The 21,530-nt window shown below is 43.2% G+C and overlaps 1 protein-coding gene across 1 annotated transcript in view; it reads right to left on the bottom strand.

The window, feature by feature from the left end:
• Positions 1-4,330: 4,330 nt before the first annotated feature.
• The window catches only part of PLS3 (plastin 3), a 38,121-nt gene continuing 20,921 nt past the window's right edge, over positions 4,331-21,530 (bottom strand). The window contains exons 4-17 of the mRNA XM_065410342.1: positions 19,284-19,413; positions 18,503-18,635; positions 17,005-17,086; positions 16,129-16,294; positions 13,627-13,769; positions 11,583-11,609; positions 11,375-11,470; positions 10,604-10,799; positions 9,958-10,036; positions 9,329-9,443; positions 8,842-8,975; positions 7,003-7,126; positions 6,490-6,614; positions 4,331-5,562 (exon numbers count right to left, since the gene is read on the bottom strand). Of these exons, the coding sequence (XP_065266414.1) occupies positions 5,430-5,562; positions 6,490-6,614; positions 7,003-7,126; positions 8,842-8,975; positions 9,329-9,443; positions 9,958-10,036; positions 10,604-10,799; positions 11,375-11,470; positions 11,583-11,609; positions 13,627-13,769; positions 16,129-16,294; positions 17,005-17,086; positions 18,503-18,635; positions 19,284-19,413 (1,683 nt within the window). The 3' untranslated portion in view covers positions 4,331-5,429. The remainder of the gene's footprint in view (positions 5,563-6,489; positions 6,615-7,002; positions 7,127-8,841; positions 8,976-9,328; positions 9,444-9,957; positions 10,037-10,603; positions 10,800-11,374; positions 11,471-11,582; positions 11,610-13,626; positions 13,770-16,128; positions 16,295-17,004; positions 17,087-18,502; positions 18,636-19,283; positions 19,414-21,530) is intronic.

Below are 21,530 nucleotides of genomic sequence, written 5' to 3'. Positions count from 1 at the left end.
GCGGGTTAACTCACCACCTCTGTGCTGGAGCACACTGGCCAGCCACGAGATTCTAGTGCCCTCGTCTTCAGGTTTATTCCTTCAGCACTAAAACGGTTTAACGTACGTTCAATACGCCAGTCGTGTCCTTTCCCACTGGCCCTGGGTCGTCTGCAGAAGCCTATCTGCATTGTGTTCCCACATTAAGCAGCGGCCTCCCTTTCCCAAGCCCAGGATATCTCGCCCTCAACATAGGGTAGAAGAGTTGGCAGAGTTCATGACTGATGTCTTCAGTTTGATTGGAAATTGCACCTTGACTCCTACCATATCACGTCTGTAGCTGCCCGCATGCACGCTAGCTGGGGCAGGGGCAGCCCGTCAGACCCCATTCTAACAGCAGCAGCAACCCAATATATAGACCATCCCCCTATTCATTGCTCTTACCACCTGATGCCTCCATCCCTACCAATGGTGACTTTGTGGCTGAGGTAGGTTCTACTGACGGACAATCCAGTTTAAGGACCTCTCCCCTCTTCCAGTTTTTCTTCCTGTGCCAGTCTCTAAAGCGTGTTTCCATTCCCTACGCAGGGAACGTTGATCCTCACTGAGCTGACTTGCGATCAGATTAGCTCTGCGTTTATTCTTACTGGACAGCTGCCATTGCCGGGTGAGAGAACCTGCCTGCCTGCTGCTGGGCTTCCCAGTTCCCTTCCACTGCCACCCCCCTTCTCAGCAGTCTGACCCAGCTGTCCATCACTACAACTTAATGAAAGGAATGGCACATCTCCCAGCCACTGCACTATGCTAATCCAAAATCACACCGGATACTGTTGCCTTCCCTCTCCCCGTTTGTTTATTGTTTCTGGCCATAAACTTATAGCATAAGATCTTTGGCTCTGGGATGGTCTTTGTTTCACCCACTTGGACAGTGCCTACCCGAAGGGGGCCCTGACTGGGTCTATAAACAATGCCATAATACAAACAAATAGCGAATTAGTCCAGTAAGGTGCTTTTCTAACCAGAAGTTCACTTATGGAGGATAACTCACATGCTTCAGCTAGCAACCAAACCAACCCCCACACCACCACATTCTAAGGCACGTTAGGAGCCAGGAGTTTCTCTCACTCGCCTCAGCTTGCCACTGGTCTTCGAGAACATTTGCTGTAAACGTTCTGATTGATCGAACAGAAATGCATTTGAGAATGGCTTCTCTCCGGAGGCACAAATCGTAGCATTTATGGAAAGCTGTGTAACTGGAGCTGCTCATGGATTGTATTCACTTCCCGGCCGTCTGAAAGAGGAACATGTTTTCAATCAGTCAAACAGAACAAAGAGAGACTGTGCCTAACTTCCGTTTAAGCTGGGATAGTCCAAGGCCTTTCGTGGTGAAATGGATTTTAGAGGTTCAGGGTAAGATTTTTCAACACTGGGGATGAAACCTGGGCTCTACCTTTGTAGCGTCCAGGAATTCTTTTCCATTTTGCTGCAGAGAATGACAAATCCCGGACGTGCTCTCCTCTGTTGGAAGTGCCTGGCCACATGCTGCTCCCAGGAGCACAGCATTGCGGCACTCTGTCTCCCAGCTAATGGCCATAAGGAGAGACAAGCCCCCACTTACTGCGGCCCTTTTACATGCTCAGAGTTTGGGGCTCGCTCTCCTATTAACACATACATTCGAGACTGTCTGAGGCCCTCCTCTTGGCCAGGCACAGTTCTCACAGCTCAGAAACAGGCTACTCTGTGGCCTGGACCTCGGCAGACAGAACTCACAGGCCAAGCCTTCGAGTACTACGGTCTCTTCACCCCCAACTCCCTGTTCTCTGGGCTTTGGTCTGGCCTCCTCCTCAGTGATCACACTGGATTCCTCATTGGGCAACAGACGTGGGACTTGTTGGCCTTTGCTGCAGGTCTTGTTATCGACTTCATCTTCTCAACATACAAAAAAAATGCCACGACACATTGCCCCTGCTGGCAGTCTGCAGTCACAGCATAGACGCTGTGATTGAGGATGCAGGGGAAATAAACCAGGAGCCAGGATAGACAGACATCGGAGAGGAAATGCTCACACTATTCGTGCCCATGTACCTCACAAAATGGTGACATTTATCAATAGGTGCACCACACTTTAACCCTACGCACTTTGCTTCAAAAGCTACACACATCTGACTGGACATTGGCTGCTTCGCATGGCCCTTTGAAAGCAGACGTGCTTCTTAGTTTGAACTGGTTTCCCTTTAAATACGGCGCTGCTGTCCCCATTACACAGATCATAAATCTGGCAAGGAATGCAGGCTGATGTTAACTGTAGTCACTCATCTGCAGCTCAAGTCCAGAAGTGAATTCAGTACTCCTAGTGAAGCTGAGTGCTCAAATCATCTTTTGTGTGTGTGGATACTGCTAAGAACAGCAGGAATTGAGAGAGAAAACCAGTAATTAAGAAATAAAAAGACAAGACAGATACGTGTTTCAAAGTAAAAAATTGGAGAGGTCAGACAGCATTTATACCCACAAATACCTAGGAAATGCTTTTGCTGAAGTATAAAAGCCACCTCTTCACAATACACTAGCTAGAAGACATTAGCAGCATTATTACAAATAATTCCAGAGAGGAGTTGCGAAGGCTTCCTCATGACTAGGTCCAGGCATAATAAATCTGACTGCACAGAACTCTTCCTAGATGAATCTCCACGCTGGCTCTAAAGACTACAGTTACTTGCAGCAGCAAGTCTTTAGAGAAACGAAATCATCTAGACAGTAAAAATGTCATCTTTCGCCAAGAATTGGAAATATTTGGACAGCCTTATCAGGCAGTTGACACAATAATACTCATAATATAAAGCAAGTATTGCAAAAACAAACAAACAGCAGACTGCACACAGAGAACAGCCCTGACAGGACATCTCCCTCCCCTGAGACCATCAGGATGGCAACTTCATAGACAAACCAGAACCAGATGCTCTGATAATGGAAGTTAAACATGTAATCACAGATTAAGTGCATCATATCAATACTGCTCCCTATCATGATCTCCAAATCATCATCGCCTGGACTTCCCATACGGAAATATTTACTCAATCACAGTACGCTCCATAGCAAAGCAAGGTCCTCACACGTTGCCAAAATTCTGCAAACACTAGCTTACAGCCTTAATTATGGATGAAAACTTACAAAAGCTAAAAGACAGAGGTCTAGGTATCTTTGTGCACTTAAACCATGTGGCATGCTGGCCAGGCCTGGAGCAAAGATCTTCGCGCAAACAGCTTTGACAACTATTGACAATTAAAACAAAAGTTAGTCGAACATGCCCTCTGAACAGTTTTATATTGCATTGTGGAAGTTGGGCTATGGTTAATCTGTCACTGAATTCAGTCTTAAGGCACAGACTTCAACCACCTCGTTAATGATGCTTATGAAAAGCTTGCATGAAGTGCAGAGTATCATCAAAAGTGTTTGCAAACCGAATTAACAAATTTGCATCCACGCCGGCCATGTGGATCAACATGCCAACGCTTGACTTATGACAGTATCCAGCCTCTGCTCAAAAGCCAATGTCCTGCCTCTTTTAAGGTCCCACAACATCTGGCTGCACAACTGACTTCTCCATGATGTTGCAGAACGCGTGGCATGCACCGTGCTGGCGATGTTACAGCTCCACCAACCCCTGTGGGAAGTTAGATCACAGGGCTGGCCAAGCAGCTACCAAACAGGAGAGGCCAGAACCAAAGCCCCGTTTCACCAAACAGGAGAGGCCAGATCCAAGGCCCGTTCCCTTTCTCCTCATTATTTGGCCTTATTACACCCTTTGGGATGAGGTACTACTAGTCCCCAAACAGCATTTACCCAGCCTCTGTGACCTAGGAGCTAGTTCCCTAATTCAAGAGGGTTCAGTGGTAGCTGGGACATCTCCAGAAGGGCACATGTTGGGTAGGCACACTGGAGTGGGAGACAGCCACATAAGATTTCAAATGGTTAGCATCCTTCCATAAAGGATACTCAGGATCAAGGTGGGGAAGGACACTAAAGTTGGATGGGATAGCATTCCCTTCGCAGGTCGTTTTAAACAAACACAGTTATAACTAACAAAGTTTTCACAAAGTAGCTAGTTTGAGATCAAGCAATTACTGTCAACCCTCCTTGCCCCCAACATTACTGAGCAAAAGGGGAAAAAATAGTTCTTACGCAGCTCCCAGAAAGCAAACCAAAGGATCAGCACAAAATCCCACAAATCCAAACCACGGAAGTAAGTTGAAAAATTGAATGGTCAATAAGGAGAGACTGACAAGTGTGAATCAGATTAAATATGCAAAAAAAGATGCTTGTATTTAAATGTTTTTATTTCAAATAATGCTTTGCCACCATATTACGAATAGCTCAGAATAGCAATATGATCTCAAAATACAGCAAACAGCTTGCCAAAGCAAGAGTACATTGACTCCTATGGATACAGCTCCTTCCTTCTTTGGTGACACCACTTCCTGCATATTTGTAAAAAATAGTTGTGTGTCTCGGCACTTTGCAGTTCAGATTACTTAACCCTGCTGTTTGTAACATTTGCCTCTTCCCTTCACAACCGCCCTACAATGTTTTATTCCCAACAGAATTTTAAATAAAAAAGTAATAGAAGTTGACATGCAGGATTTGTAAAAATTATTTTCTAGGTGCACACAAAATTGAACCAAGATGCGTACAAAAATGCATTCATTTTGATTCTCAGATTTAATGATGCCATCAGCATGTTATCTGATGCCATCAGATGTCCACTACTGCCAGAGAGGCTGAGTTTTATGGTGGTATTCTCAAATATATTCTATCTTGAAAGACCTTTAAATAAAGGTAGCAAGAAAAAAAACGCTATGCTTTATTTGTAAAGTAATCAAAATATTTGTTATGTGTATAAAAAAGCACCATGTAGCGAGAATACTGCAGGAAGACTGATCTTCAGAAATACAATGTTCTCATTTAACCTTATAAATTGCGCTACAGATCCCAGCTTCTTCTGTAACTTTATGGTTACAGAGGCAAGGAATAAAAGCTCAAACCCAGAACACACAAGATTTGACCACAAGACGCAAGTTAAACTGTCTTTTAGAAAGAAAGTGAGATTTGTTTCTATTAAGATTCATGCCAACCACCTTAGCAACCCTCAGAAGAAAAACACGGAATATCTGAGAAATAGGTCCAATGCAGCATTTTTTAAGATGCTGGTCTGATATGAATGCATTTCCGTGAGCACTTTAAATCAAACTTCCATTCTGGGAAAAGAGCAAATCTGTTGGTTAAAAACTCCTCTCCCTGAGAATGTTGATAATGTTCTAGTCTTGCAAAGCAAAACTGAGAGTCCTTGAAACTTCAACAGTTCTTAGGCCAACAGCATTTCATCCCGGACGCAGCTGATCGGCTAGTCATGCACGGGGGTGGCAGGTTGGGATTTTTGCACGTGTCTCAGCATCTTACACTTTCTTCATTCCTCTGCCCATCAAACAGGCAAACACGGTCATAACCATCTTTGGTTTCACCTCCACAAGGTCCTCTGGAAGAGCATATACTCTGGCTCCAATTCTCCTGGCCATGGACACAGCATACCTATTCAGCAGTCAAGAGAAATGAGTACATGTAAACATTTCAAATTCCCCCTTTACCTGAACTTGCTAGCCAAACAGCCAGCCTCTGCAGTGCGATTTCAGTGATCACTAACACACAGTTTAACAACAAGGTATTAACTCCGATTTCAAGGTGTGATTGTTTAGATCTGGCAAGTAGATTTGTTTTATACATGCATTTTTAATGTAGAGCAACTGGTTTTAAAATAACCTTATTACAGAGAATCAGCAGTTTTTAATATACACGTTACTTGATATTTTGAACCTAAGTCCATTCTACAAACAGTTAATGAGAAAGTGTAATACATATACCTTGAGTTATTCGTTGCATATTTAATATTCCGTAGAGATAAGTAAATATTAACCCTTATTGGTGAATAGTTAAGTTTCTGAACTATCTCCTTCTGTTCATGCTCCTTGTGTTTGCTTTCTATCAATATTCAAGCAAGCAGAGTACTGAAAGTTATCTGAAAGTTTGCTGTTACAGTTATTACAGAATCTTAATGGAAAGCAAGTTTCAACTTTCCAGTTCAGTACTCCCACTGGAAAATTATTTTGAAGAAGACTCGTGCTGATCTCACCAGGAAACAGACTCACCGTAGTGACCCATGTGTCTAAGAGTTCAAATATCAAATATTGAGATACAGGCCAAGTATTTATTAAATCAATCTGATTCAAACTGGAGAGGATCAGATTTGTTCACAGGGCTATCTGCTAATGGAAAGAGGATCACACTGCTAGGAACTGTTCAAGCAGTTCTCTATTCCTTCCAAAAGCTGGCATCACAAGAAGCCTGCCCTTCTGATATGCTAAGTGGGACGGTGTCGCTGGATAGTCCCAGTATGGCAAAAGATTGAGAACACGGGTTTTGGAGCACACCCATCTGCAGCCTGAAGGTCAAGACACTTACATAGCATTATTCTGTTTGTCATCTTCTGATAAGTCCCCTGTCTTTACAAGATCATAGTTGATACAGCCAGGCTGTATGGCATCAATTAAATCCACCACTGCCAAGCTAGTGCTGATAGTCTTGTCCTAGAAAAATACATAGTGACATACGGTGAGGATTCAACAAGTCTGGCTTCTGATTCCACAACAGTGGAATGAATTGATTGTGGAATGGGTAACAAAACTAAGGGGTTTTTAACAGTCACAAAATTGCTATCATCTACTAATAATTAGTCCCCACGGGATCCTTTCCAAACCAGTTACAATGCCACATTACCATTATTACTCTGTTTAGCTGCGACGAAGTGCTTAGACTGTGCTAAACAAACAATAACTGGTTTACAGGCAGCAAATCTCCACCCATGTCCCTCAACGGCCTGCAATGGAGTTACCCAAGTCTGCGGCCAACACTGCAGCACAACGCATTGCAAAGGAGATGCCAGTCCCCCTCCCATTGGAAAAAGGAGCCCTGTACCTTAAAGCTCTGAATGGAGGTTGACTTGCCAGCTTCTCTCAGTGTCCTGTTCACCCAGTTTACTATGATGTCATCATTTGCTTTCTGACCATCACCAAGGTCCTCGAGAACATTCAGGGTGTATCTGAGAATGAGTGGGAGACAGTTCCTTACAGCGCAGGGTAGATATGGTTCAGGAACAAAGCCATGGTCTGAATGCAGTACAGGATTCAGCATAGGGGTGGGTGGCTACTGAGCCCAAAAAAAAAAAAAACCAACCTACAATAGCAGGCTCACCTTGGGAGTCCTGACTTCAGCCTCTGCTCTGTGTTACCTTTGGTGCACAAGGGAAGAGAAAGATTCTGTCTAACTTCCTCTCAATGTGCCCCACCAGTTAGGACACCCTGAACAATACTGAACTGATGCCGGGTATTTAGTCACTTTCTAAGCTGGGTGGTCCCCATCGCTTCAGATGAAGTTAGTGACTGCACTGCGATTGACATGCGTTATTTCAGAGGGGTAACACACCTAAAGCTTTGCATTATTAAAAAGGCAGATACAATTCTTTAGAGCTAATCACAGAAATGTAGGGCAAGCTCTGGTTCTCAATCTGTGGCCCGGGTAACGCATATGTGGCCCACAATGATAAATAGGGTGAGAACCACTGGTTTAACCCATTCTTAAAAACCTCCAATGAAGGGGATTCCACAACCTCCCTTGGAAGCCTATTGCTAGTGCTTAACTCCCCTTAGAGTTCGAAACTTTTTCCTCATAGCTAACCTAAATCTCCCTTGCTGCAGATTAAGCCCATTACTTCTTGTTATCCATGTCCACTGAAGGTAGGACAATTGATCATATCTCTTTGCCCTTAACATAGTTGAAGACTTAGAAGGTTCCTTCTCACTCTTATTGTCTTCAAGACTAAAGATGCCCCTTTAAAAAAAAAAAATAAATAAATAAAAAAACCCCACCTTTCCTCATAGGTCAGTTTACCTAAACATTTTAGCATTTTGGTTGCTCTCCTTTAGATACTCTCCAATTTTTCCAAATCTTTCCTACAGCGTGTGCCCAGAACTGGACACAGAACTCCAGCTGAGGCCTTACCAGTGTCGAGTAGAGCAGGATAATTGCCTCCTGTGTCTTATACACAACACTCCTAACGCACCCCAGAATGACGTTTGCCTTTTCACAACTGCATCACATTGTCGACTCATTCAATTTGTGATCCACCAGAACTCCCAGATCCTTTCCAGAATTACTCTCTAGCCAGTAATTCCCCAATTTGTAGTTTTGCATTTGCCTTTATTGAATTTCATCTTGTTGAATTCAGACCAATTCTCTAATTTGTCAAGGTCCTTTTAATTCTAATCCTGTCCCTGAAAGTGCTTGCAACCCCTCCCAGCTTGGTGTCCTCTGCAAATTTTATAAGCATCCACTCCAATATCCAAGTCATTAAGGAAAATATTGGCTAGAATATTGAATGTTATTAAGTGGCCTCATTTTATCTGTACAGTACATATTTTCAGTTTTGTATCTTACTAGAATCATTTAGAGCTGGGTTTAAAAAGCAATTTTCGAGGAATTTATTTGGGGGGGGGGGGAGAGGGAGGAGGCTTTTTACTCCTACAATTTCAGAACAAAAAATTTCAGTTTAAAAAAAAAAACTGAAATTTGTTGCAGTTTTTCCCCTTTTAGAATTTTTGGAAAAAAAAAGTTCTGACCTCTAGAAGTATTTTGTCAGATCTCCATCTGTGGTCTCGCCCACAGAGGGAGAGGGAGAGAGTCATGAGCATGGGATATACTATGTTACACTCAAATGCTGCATTCACAAAGTTTAGATATTTTAACCGAGCTTTGTACCTCCTCATCAGCTGCCAGACTAAAGCTAGCGTCAGTGTTTGGTTTCCATCATTCAGGTCCTGTCCACCAATGCCCACCAGAGAGAATTTGGCCGGACGCTTTCCCAAATCCACTGCATAGTTACAGTTTTCAAGCTACACACACAGGGAAAAATATATATATATGTACAAGAACGGAAAAAATTAGAAGTGTACAGGTCTGTCGCATCTTACGCGCATTTAACATGCACAATTTCAGCTTTACGTGGTTGGCAAAAACAAAACAAAAAAAGAAAAACAACAATTTTAATACTGTACCTATAGTGCGGGCGATTCCGCCCACCATTACACTCAATGTAATTTTGACTATACGCGATTTTCGCTTTATGCGCTGACTGCGGAACATAACCCCAGCGTAAGATGCGACAGACCTGTACCAATAACAAGGCTTCCAAATCTTACATTTCCAACCCAGGCTTATTGTTCTTACAGTAACTTAAAGTTCTCACCTTCTTCATGTTTGCACCAAGCTTGGGGTACGGTGGCTTGTTAACCTTATTCCAGTCAACAGGAACTTTGATCTTTTCGTATAGTTGTAATATTACTAGTGCATCTTGCAGGTCACTAGGATGGATTAGCATTGGTTAGTCCTGGTGTTCTGAGAGTGAAGCATACCTTGACTTTCCTTAGGTTTACATTTAACGTTATAACTAATTATGTTACAACAGTGCAAAAAAAGAAGCAAACAACCACCCCAGAGTAAAATTTCAAACTTCTCCCACCTTCTGACATGGGGAGATAAACCCTGGTTATCATATGGCAAATCTAGATTCCAGTGCATCTCCATAGCGACTAGCAGCTGATATAGTCACTAGGCTTGCAGTTTTACCAAGGAGCACCTGTTTTAGGTAGTTTTAATTTAAAAAAAAAAAAAAAAAAAAAAGAAGAAGTAAAAGACACCTATCCAAGGCTCTAGGTGCCCTAACATATCATTAAACACAATCAAAGATCTGAACAGGTTCAAATACCTATTTTACTTCATTTAAATGTAAGGTTTCTTTTTTGGTTGATTAAGAACTGAAGTTGCATTAGGTTAAGAGCCAACTGCTCTAGTGGAAGAAAGATGCAGAAGACCTACCCATACAGATGGTTTACGTGTGGATTCACACCGAGCGAGTTCATCCAGTTACGGAAGGTCCTTTCTTCACGTGTCTCTCCTACGTTAAAGGAGACAGACGTTATAGTGCCGGTCCAGGAGCCTCTCACCAATATGGAGAGAAATCTGCCTTCGGGACATTGAGCATCCCACTGGCCCTGACAGGAAGTTCTGCACCGGGCAGCTTATTTTTAAGGTTGAAAAACAGTTGCCTCCATAACGATTCATAAAGGACCCACTTGTAGGGCAGCTACCCGGACATCTTTTCTCAATGCTGAAAGTTCGAACTAGGGTTTGGGAAGTTAAGGAGTTTAGGGTCAATACAATGGACTACGACGTATGCACCACCTGTAAGAGGTGCAATATCCCAGGTGAGAATACGCAGCAGTGAGTTTAGCATTAATAATAAATGGCTGAGAACCTGGCAGCCCAGTACTTTCAGTGATGCCTCTGAAAGCAACGTCTCACAGCATCGCTGAAAATGAAATACTACAGTGCTGAAGCTTTCGATACTGCCACTCTTAAAAGCCTCATGGCTCATCAGAATGCTAAAAGCCTTTTGTGGTACAAAACATTTCCATTAGGTATTTTTCCTTCAAACATCATGATAGGAGAGACGTTTTATTACCTTCCAGTAGCGTCCAATCGATGTCCTGATTTTCCGGCTTGGTAAGCGCCGGATACTTGTTGAACAAATTTGCAACGAAGGCTAAATTCAGTTTGGGATTACCACTGACAACATCGGCAGGGGTAACAAACTGTCTGCAGCCCAGTCTGTCTGCCTGCTGAAGCATGTATTCTGCTCTCTTCAAGTCATCCTTCTCCTGGGGGGGGTGACAGAAGCATGAATAACCAGCAGACTCTGAGGAGGTCACTCAACTTCTTCCTGACCACTGCCTTTGCTGTTCTGAATACACAAGTCTGCCTGCTTTCAGGCGGCATTTACTAACCAGGCGGCATTTACTAACCAGACTGAATAAAAACAAAGCAATGAACAAATATTGTAGTAATACGCCATAGCATTATGGATGCACTGGTCATCATCTACCTGCTTTGTTCGAAAGCTCCACTCTCAAGCTTTATAGTAGCCAGCTAGAATCAGAATTAGAACTTGTGATTCGGCATGCTCACTAATATATCACCAGGCATAAAGGCGACTGAATCCTCAGACATTTGGCTTACTCCAATTGTTGCACTGGCTGTTGTTGCACTGGCTGTTAATGCCCAGGTCTAAACATATCCTCATTTAACTATATGCCAGAAATGTGTCGGTCTCTGTTTGCCCACTGATCACCAGGTGATCAAGAGGCCATAAGCAGACTGCAAAGTCTATACCCAGCTTTCAGTTTTACAGTATAAGGACAAGGGAAAAAAACAGACAGACTTACTGAGTACTTACATTGAAACCAGACATGTTAATATCAATCTGCGTCTCTCCTTCCTTCTGTCCCTTTGGTGCAATTTGGTGGAGGAGATGGAAATAGGCTCTCGAATCCTGAAATGGATTAAGTGGCATATTCAACTCTCCCACATGGTGCTGAACACACACGAGCGTTACGTCACAGACTCGTCTGAATCAAGTCACTGAATACGATTAGTGTCTGTACCTTGACTGAATTACTGAAGTCAATGAGCTTGACAGACAAGAAAGCAAAGAGGGAAAGAGCACCACAGCAGAAATCCCGGAGGCATGAGAGGAAAGAAGAACAAAGTTAGAAACGTTAAGCCAGTGTTAGAACCATAAGCCAGCACTTAAACAGTCAAAATAACTGGTCAGTATTGAATATTTTACACCACCACAATCTGCAAAAAAATGCAAGTTGGAGGTCCTAGTCTTAAACAAGAGATCCAGTAGGCAGCCCATATACATTGACCTCTAGAGTAGCTTCACACTCCTGATGCCAATTACTATATAATTTCTCAGGCGTACAGGCACATCCTCCCCACCTCAAATCAGAAAGGGATCCTTCTGTAGGGCTACAACATTGCTAAAGGAAACCAGTAAAGAGAAGACAGTGTTGTGGATATTTTGAAGACATGGAGCCTGCAGGTTTTTCTTGTTGCATCACATTTACACAATGCAGGGTTTTGGGTTTTCTCTTAAGGCAGATCCCAAGACAAGATATGAGTTTTGTGTATTCACATGAAGGTTTTAGCCATTCCGGAGATGATTTGGGAGTACAAACCTTTTGTCTAGTGAGAAGCAGGGGGGGATACAGGCCTGAGCTTGTTTTTTTGAGAGAGAGGAAAAAACAAGAACTAAAACACTTTCCCTTACTGGGACCATGAAGTGTCCCACGAGATCCTACGAGCTGGGAGCCTGCACTGAGCAGAGCCGTCTGGGCAGAGCTCTTGGTGGAGTTTTTCTAATTTTGAAAATGGGGGGGGAGGGGGGGGGGAATTGAAAGTTTCTGCAACATTCTCTGCACCCCCAGCCAGCCAGCCTTAGGCGTCGATTTACTCCCTGCACCAAAGGAAGCTCCCTTTAGGCAGAAGAAAGTTTAAAATAGTGTAAAAGTCACATAAATCTCTTGCTTCTAACCCCCCAAACCGTAGGCATGTCACTGGATTCCAGGCATGTTTGGAGCCCTTGCTGTAGAAAGGGCACAAGAAGTCACGCCCAGGAGGGCTGCTAGCTGGGAGGAAGCAGGGCCGGCTCCAGGCACCAGCGGAGGAAGCACGTGCCTGGGGTGGCACATGCTAAGGGGCGGCATTCCACCCATTCTTGGGGCGGCACAGTCCAGGTGGCTTTTTTTTTTTGCTTGGGTCGGCAAAAATGGTAGAGCCGGCCCTGGAAGGAAGCCACAAGATCAGCCATTGGCATCAGGGTTGAGGCCCTCTAGGAGACACATCTTCTCCCACCTACCACCCATTTCACCAGGTCCCCTGTGACGACTACAGGACTAGATTTCTCTGCAGTGCCACCTCAGGTAAAGTATCAGTATTTGCTAACAAGAGTTAGCATTTCCATACAATTAACAAGCTCTCCACTGCAGAACTGGGCAAAACATTTCGTGAAATATTTCCCCATGTTTTTGGATGAGTTCTAGTCCAGTGCTTCCTACGGACCCTTGAAAACAGCTTCTGAAAGAGAACGGTCTCGAGAATGTGCCTTTTAACCACATGAAAGCGTCCTAGCTACGTACTGCTTCCCCGTTGGTGCAGTAAAAACCCTTAAGGGCTTTTGAACTGGTATCTGCAGCTTTTGAAGATGAAGGCATCCATAAACAACAAAGACACACCAGACTCGGTTTTATGGCTGGATAATCAGTACCAAGCAGAGAGGATTCAAGGGCAGAACCCCCGAGTACGCTAGTCGTCATTTCTCTACTGTACGAGGACAGCGTCAGCTCTTATATTGAAGTAAAGCAGCCCTGGATCCTGCAAACACTAACAGGTGCTCCACTTTACCAACCTGAGAGTCCCATTGAAATCAAACCCAGGGCAGTGAAGTTAAAAGCAAGTGTGTGTTTGCAGGATCAGGGCCTAACTGGTTAACGATTTATGTAAGAATTCAGGAGAGAAGTACGTACTGCACAAATCGATCTCTCTCTCTCTCACACACACACACGCGCGCGCACACGCACTTCACCCCAGCAACCTGGCTCAGATGCATCTGGCTGCTCCTCACAGAAGCAGAGCTCCAATTACCTTGATGTCGGAGCTGAAGTTATTGATTTTCTGCCACCCTGCATTTTCCAAATGGAAGTTTGCCCATCTTAGAAGCAGCTCTTCTGGGGACAGTTTCATAAGATCCTCCAAAGTCTCACCATCACGAAGTAAGGCAGCCAAAGCTAGACGAAAACAGACATGCATAAATACAGGACAGTATTGGTTTAAAAAGAGGCCTTCTTCTAAGTTACAGTTAGAGCTGGCTGAAAAAAATTTCACCCAAGAAATTTGGACAAAAAATTACTGACCATATCAAAGTTTTTCCTCTAATAATTTCTGATTCTGCCAACATACCTTGGTTTTTCCAATAAAAATAATTTTAAAAAAAATCATAATATTCCATATAACATGTTTCTAGAAGGATTCCCCCCTCCCTCCCTCCCAAAAATACTTACATTTGTTGATCAGCTCCAGTTACAACCCTGCAGGTTGAGGCAATTTAACTGGTTAATTTGGGACATGCCCTTCCATTTTAAATATGTGTGTAAGCGATTTCACATATGTTTTTCTGATAAATGACTACAACTACAAATACACCACTGCTGTAAGTCCATTGCTGATGGGTGTTAGGGAGCAGATTTGGAAATTCTATACCCAAATGTTACTTACATTGGTAGCAATGGGGGAAGGGAAAATGTACTAAAAAGGAAACCAAAGTCACACACAAGTCTTTGTGTGGCACAGTTAGTCCACAAGGATCCCAGAGCTTGTTGACTGGTGGGATCACTTAGCAGCTACCCTGCAGCATCACTCCATGGTCACTGACAAGGGAAAGGAAAGCTAAGCTACCCTACCGAAAGGTGCCAGGGGAATTTAGGTGGTTGAAGATGGGAAATGGCCAACGTGCAGTTATTTGTGATCCAAACATCTTCTGAAGTCTCTCCCTAAGAGTCAGCATTTCGAGCTCTACCAAGAGAATGCCACTCGCCGAATCACTAACACCACTGCCTGCAGGCAGGGGGCTCCCATCCAAGTTCTGGCGTGGTCCAATTCTGCCTCATTTAGAAGAGCTGATGATGTCAAAAGTCCAGGTGCCATAACCACTAGGCGGCCAGAAATTTTGCTTGATTTAACATCCAAGCCAGTTTCAAGATTATGGTTTAAAGATTACACCTTTTATTTTAGTCAGCTGGCTACATATTCAGTAAGCAAGATCTATCTTGTAACAAACTTCGCCAACAACCGGAGAGGTGCATCAAGACATAACGAAAGAGAGAGCTGATGTACTTGTTCTTTGATGCCTGGTGTTTTAGAGCAGGGAGAACACTAGCATCGATACTCAGGTGATGCACCGTGGACACTAATAGACCTGGTTGAATATTTTTCATTTAATCTTGTCAAAGAAATGTTTTGTGAAAATTTCTATTTGGTTTAAAAAAAAAAAAAAGAGAGAGAGCGCAAGAAACAGTTTTGGGAGGTTTCTGTCAAAAAGCCAGAAAATTTTAGTTACAAAAAATCTGAGAAAAGAAGGTATGCTTTTTGACCAGCTCTAAGCATCACACAATGATGCCCTGTGATTTGAGAACATCTACTTGCAGATAGAAATACATCCAATTAATGGTCTATGGACATTTAGCGGTTCCCCCATTCCCAGTCAGAAGTTATCATTGCTCACAGAACACGTGCTCATTCACACCTTTCAAAGCTTGCGCTGATTTAACTCAAGGTGGGCCCATGACAAGAAAACCTTGTCGCTATTGCTACCATTGAAATGCACCCACACTACCAGCGCGTGCCATCCAGCCTATTCAAGCCAACTCCATAAAGTGCTGGGAGGGTTCAGGACATCTCAGTCTGAGAACCCAAAGCAGTTTCTTCACAATCAAAACCAGGGGTAGACAACCTATGGCACGCATGCCAAAGGTGGCACGTGAGCTGATTTTCAGTGGCACTCACATTGCCCAGGTCCTGGCCACCTGCCCGGGCGCCTCTGCATTTTAATTTAATTTTAAATGAAGCTTCTTAAACATTTTAAAAACCTTATTTACTTTACATACAACAATAGTTTAGTTATATATTATTGACTTATAGAGAGAGACCTTCTAAAACGTCAGAATGTATTACTGGCACGCGAAACCTTAGATTAGAGTGAATAAATGAAGACTCGGCACACCACTTCTGAAAGGTTGCTGACCCCTGATCAAAATGATCAGTAAGAGAAGTCCCTTTGCAGAGAAGGGGAAGAAAAATGAAGAGTAGATTGGCTGGATGAGAAGAATGTGGCATGAAGGACCCACAGCTGAAAGGCAATGTCCCTCAGGCTGAGCAATGCCGCTGAAATGAGTAATTTCAAGTCTCATTCATATATTCCCCCTCCCCACAGGAGGGTAATGTGAGACAGTTTAGGCAGGGTGACCAGGGGCTGTGTCTTATATAAGCAACCTATTACTCCCCACCTCCATCCCAATTCACACTTACTATCTGGTCACACTAAGGTTAGGCCTGACTAAGGATAAACAATCATTGACAGTTTGTTGCTACCTTCATTTCTGCTGAGTTCGATGTCGGCGAACAAGCCAATCTTAATAATCTGCCAGAGAAGCCCCAGCACCAGATGTGGTTTCCCTTCCCTCAAGTCCTCGGCTCCAATATTGACAACATGACACCCAATGGCGGAGGCGGAATTCAATGCCAAGTTCAAGTTTTCCTGTAAACAAGACAGCTCAATGAGAGGTCGCGCTGCCTTTTGTTCAGTGCGCACAGCCTGGGGACTTCCCTGCTTTTAGTAGAAGAAACCTTGCAGTTTTATAGTAACTACAGCTGCATTAGACTCCAAGGGAGTTTTTTAAAGGCACTCTCATCGAAGGACTGAATTAATAAGAATTGAATTAGACCCAAGGGTTTAATTTCAGTGTCTGGTTTTTAGTTTCAGCCTCTGAGTCAAATCTAGTGGCATCAACAAGATTAAGATTGGAAAATCAAAGTGTTCATTAAAATGTTATGTGTGCGCACACAGGTACATAGTTTGTGTATTCAACATGTATCCATTTACTATGTTGTGTATTCTAATACAAACATACATGCACACCTATCGGCCGCCCTTCTGATAATAGCAGCATAAACCTAGAGGTACGTAGATAGCTACAGTATTTCAGTTTGAATAAAGCCTGTGAAGGGGACCCTTAGCAGCTTTTAGCATTACATCATTCCTCTTGCCCTTACGAATATTTACAGAACATTACCCATTTAATGCACAGTACAGAGAGTCCTTTAAATTATTAAATACAATTAAAACTGATCTCTGCTCTGGACCAGAGTCATGAATTAATTCCATGGGTCGCTGTATTCAGCTCCCCTCAAAAGCCCTGCATGATTTCAATCTTTGTAAGAGGTAATGAACGTCTTTTTATACCATACCTGAACTATAAATGGTGTGAGTTTTTTCTTGTTGATTGCTCTTTCGTCAATTGTATCCGGAACAGAAAGATTGATCATTTTACTGACAAAAGACGAAAAATATTCAAACACCATTAAGCATTTAATCCTAACACAAGTTGTTGCAAATAAGCAGAATAATAATAATGAGATTTGATCAGATACTTTGTCCTCAGTTGTTTAAAATAAAAGGTTTAGATTTGTGACATCAAGAATGTGTTTGTAATTTATAGTTAAGCCTGATGAAACTTTAAACATAGTAACAGCCATCACGGAACTAGCTCAGTTGCTTGAGTAAAAACACACGAATTATTCACAATACCAAACGAGTGAAGACCCATTGTTCTGCTGTACAGTCTAGAGTGAAGATTTGTTTTCTTCCAATTTAACCACGTTATGTGGTTCAGCATACTTAGAAGGGAGACACCTTGCTAATATTAAACATGAATTCCAAAATAAAAACCCAGACAGTGCACACATTCGGAAGAGATGGCATGTGAAGTGAATTCACAAAAGGCTCAGAATGGGTTTTTCCACTAGTCAGTCTGTAGAGCAATGCTTCAGGCATTGCCTGGCACGATGAATCGAAGCAGACTTTTTGCTTTACATTATAAATTGTTCCCCACTTAGTCCTACTTCTATATCACAGAGGGGCAGGTGTCAAAAGAAGGCAGGTAAAGACATCATCAAAGTGAAAAAAGGCAATGCCTAACCTACAATAGATCTTCAGCCTTTTGCTACAGTGCCACTGGAATACCATTCCACTTTGCTTTTAAATCTAAAAGCCGTTTCTACAGAGTAAAAATGTAGGCTGTTTGATGGCCCTGGAGAGTAGACTCCAAATTTTGCAGTGACCATCAGAGCAAGTTTCCCTACTAATGGGCCCCACCTTAGTCCTAGACCTAGAGCCTAATCCAGCTACCATTAGAGTCAATGGGAAGTAGATCAGGTATTCAGAGCTCCTATTGCTAGACACATTCATCCTTAGCCTCTGTTGAGGCTTCCAACAAGGGACATGACAGTGATTCGAGATACAGGTAAGTAAGGAAACTGGACTGACGTCAGAACATGCCCCCCCAGGTCACTGTCACACATTTCTGTGCATCTATGAACGTAGCTGGGTTTTTGTAGGACAGACTTTTCCAAAGTCACTTTGTGTAACAAGATGAGTGTGCCAAGCTAAATATTGCTAATACAATATCCAAGCCTCTGAGGGGGAGCAGGGAGAGGTAAACTACATTTCAAACCCAAAGAGAAGTGAGAGTCGACAGACAATAGATAACTCCAGTTTCCCCCACATCATCAAAAGCTAGCATCAAAGCAAAAGCACTCTCTTGCCGTGAAAGCCTGCAGTGACTACATACCCCTTTGTACATGGGCAAAGTATTCTATCCAAACATACCGGGGCAGAAAAACAGCCTGGACTGAAGAGCCAAGTCCCAATGACAGGACTCCTGTAGGAAAGAGACTTACGACTTACCATAGTACAATCCCATCTCCAACAGCTTTGAACAGGTCATCTGTGTTTGGATTCATTGGAATAACATGCCTGCAGTCGGGATCATTTTCCAAGGCTTTGTTTATCCAGTTTACAAAGGCATATTTTTCTTCCTCTAAAACGAGTGCAATCGTAAAGGAAATGCAGGCTTTTTACAGCAGAGCATACAATTGAACAGTGCACTGTCATTATTGCACTACATTTTCATTTGATTGGTCGACGGGACCTAATTTGTGCCAGAGCTTGCCAGGGCTGAGCCTCTAGGCTCCTCTAGGCTTGGCCGTTCAGAGCCCCGGCACCTCTGGGCTTGGCCGTTCAGAGCCCCGGCACCTCTGGGCTTGCTGCATCAGTTATGAATGTAAAAAAACAACTTGAGCCCTGGCACCTCTATCATTACAAATGAAGCACTGATTGGTCATAAAAGTCAAATTCAGAGCTTTTTATCCTCTGTAGTAGTAGAGGAGTTTTCGAAGTACAAGTCACTCACTGAGCTGGCTATAGTCAAATGCACTACACCTATATCAGCAAACTGAAAACGCTAGCAGGACAAATCTAAAACAGGAATGTGGACATACTCAACCACTCAACTTAAACAGAGCTAATGTAGCATCACTTGATATTTAGCCTTGCTCTTCTTTCAATTTGACTATTCAGGGGGGAAAAAAACAAACATATGAGCTTGTTTTCTGCCAGTTCATTAAATTTGCTAGTTCTAGGGTTTGGTTTGTTTACTCAAGAAAGCATTCGAATGTCAGAGTAATACCTGAATAAGAATGTTGTGTTCCTTCACTGGAGAGCTCGGACGTTCCACCAATAGCACAAATTCCCTCTTTTCTGTTGATGGCTTTTCTGAAAGTCTTAGCAATATCACTGCTTTTCAGCTCTTGGAAAATCTACAGTTCAAAAAGTTTTGTTTAGACAAACATTCATTTTTATAAACTGGAAAACATGTGTTTAAACAAACTTTGTAGTATAATCAGTAAACATAAGAATGGTCTAGCAAAATAATGCTGGATTTAAATTTACTATGGGGGAAAACAATGTGGTTCCATTAGATTGAATCAAATCAAGTAGTACAAACACCTACTCAAATGGAAGCCTTAAGAAGCCAGTAACTTACATACATTTATTATTTTAGTTCGGTTTCAAGAGGCCACCAGAAGAGCTCAAAACTCTGCAGTATGAAAGCAAGTATACATGCATTCTCCATGTGAGCAAAACAATTCAGAAAAGTGTTGCACAATTTTAACCAGTTTGTGTAAGCAGGACAGCTCATGTGGATGTGTCTTTAGTTCATACAGATGTGACTTTGTCCACATCCCACAGAAGACAAAAATCTGAGTTCTTTAAAGCACATCTGAGCAAGTGTAAAATAATACAGCTCTAAGATGGACTGCAGCAGTGACTTTCCTACCATATTAGGCTATTGCTAGGTAACAAACTTTTCAACAGACCAAATCAGTACACGCTCTTGATGTTTGAGGTTAAGAGAGAATCTTCAGCATGGAAAAGCTCATGCTGGGATTTCTCTGCAGATATTAATGTACTGTCTATTGAGCTAATTATTAGGAAAGAAAATCTAATTCACATCAAGAAATCACCATCATCTCAGAGGTTACCTCTGCCTAGAACTATCGTAACTATCCACACCTCCAAGAGCTCACCATTTTGCTCTCCTTGTGCTAGTCCCTGCTGAGCCCCAGTCCTATCTGCTCCTCCACGTGGGCTTACAACAATCTCTGCCTCACACCTTGTATCTTCCATGAAATATTTGCCTAAGTGAGACTCAGCCATCCTCTTGGGGTTTTGACAATCATCCAGTTTTTCTGCACTCTTACTGAAAGCTTCCCAGCTGGCACATCCTCCTGGAAAAGCACCCAAGCGCTTTCAACTCCAGCTTCTGCTCCGCAGAGGAACGCTCTCCATGCAGGACGACTTTGCCCCTTTCCCTGGTGCATTAAAGATGCATGGTGTCTTCTCGTATTTCCTTTTCCTCTTTACACAGTTCCCGGGTACACACATTTCCCCCTCTGCCTCAGCAGTAATACTGCACCTCTGCTTCTCTTGTGTAAAAGGCACCGTTTTGGCACTGATGAGCTGAAGATAAGCCCCCATTTCTTGTAACAATCAGACCTTGTTCCCAGCACAGCACAATTCCACACACCAAACTGGAGCAGTTGCGTTAGTCACACATCGTAGCTAGTCTGCCATATCCTGGCTAACTCAAAGCTACTACTTCAAGGGGGCCTTATGATGGGCAACAGAGATGAACCAAGAGGGCAGCAGGCCAGTCTCCTGTCAGGATTTCAAACCCATCCAGTATTTTGGCTTAAATCTAATGTCTACTCCCATGTGCAGCTCTCGGCAGCCTTGCTAAGCATTTCAGAATTCCAAAGGCAGCATTTGTGGGCACACTGAATGCAAGTCCAGGAGAACTGGGGTAATGTCAGAATCTCAGAAGAACGCTGGCTATGGAGCATCTTTCTAAAAGCCCTCAGGCCTGGGACTCTTGGTGAGGTTGGGGAGAGGAGAAAAGGAAGAAAGTGCATGTCAGAACATCTCTACCCAACCTTTCTCAATCGACTTCGACCCTCCTGAGGGGACTGACTTCTGTCTTCAGCAAGGGGCACCTACACCCGTCACTGAAATGCTGTCAATATTGTGTAGGTGTCAGACAGACTCCCATGGTGATCAGGGGCAAGGCTCAGGTAGGGCTCTCAGTTACCATCTCAGATTTCAGTGTCTGGTGCTCAAGCTCCTCCCAGTGCTCACTATTTTTTGATATGGAGATATCCTATCTCCTAGAACTGGAAGGGACCTTGAAAGGTCATCGAGTCCAGCCCCCTGCCTTCACAGCAGGACCAAGAACCGTCCCTGACAGATTTTTGCCCCAGATCCCTGAACTCACAACCCTGGATTTGGCAGGCCAATGCTCAAACCACTGAGCTATCCCTCCCTCCCTCTAGAACTTCTCTGTTCCTTACCGTTCTCAGCAATCCCCCTTCTTCTG

This window comes from Emys orbicularis, chromosome 9 (assembly GCF_028017835.1).
Source record: "Emys orbicularis isolate rEmyOrb1 chromosome 9, rEmyOrb1.hap1, whole genome shotgun sequence".
In the NCBI taxonomy this organism is placed as follows: domain Eukaryota; kingdom Metazoa; phylum Chordata; order Testudines; family Emydidae; genus Emys; species Emys orbicularis.
This window is presented reverse-complemented; position numbering and strand designations above follow the sequence as displayed.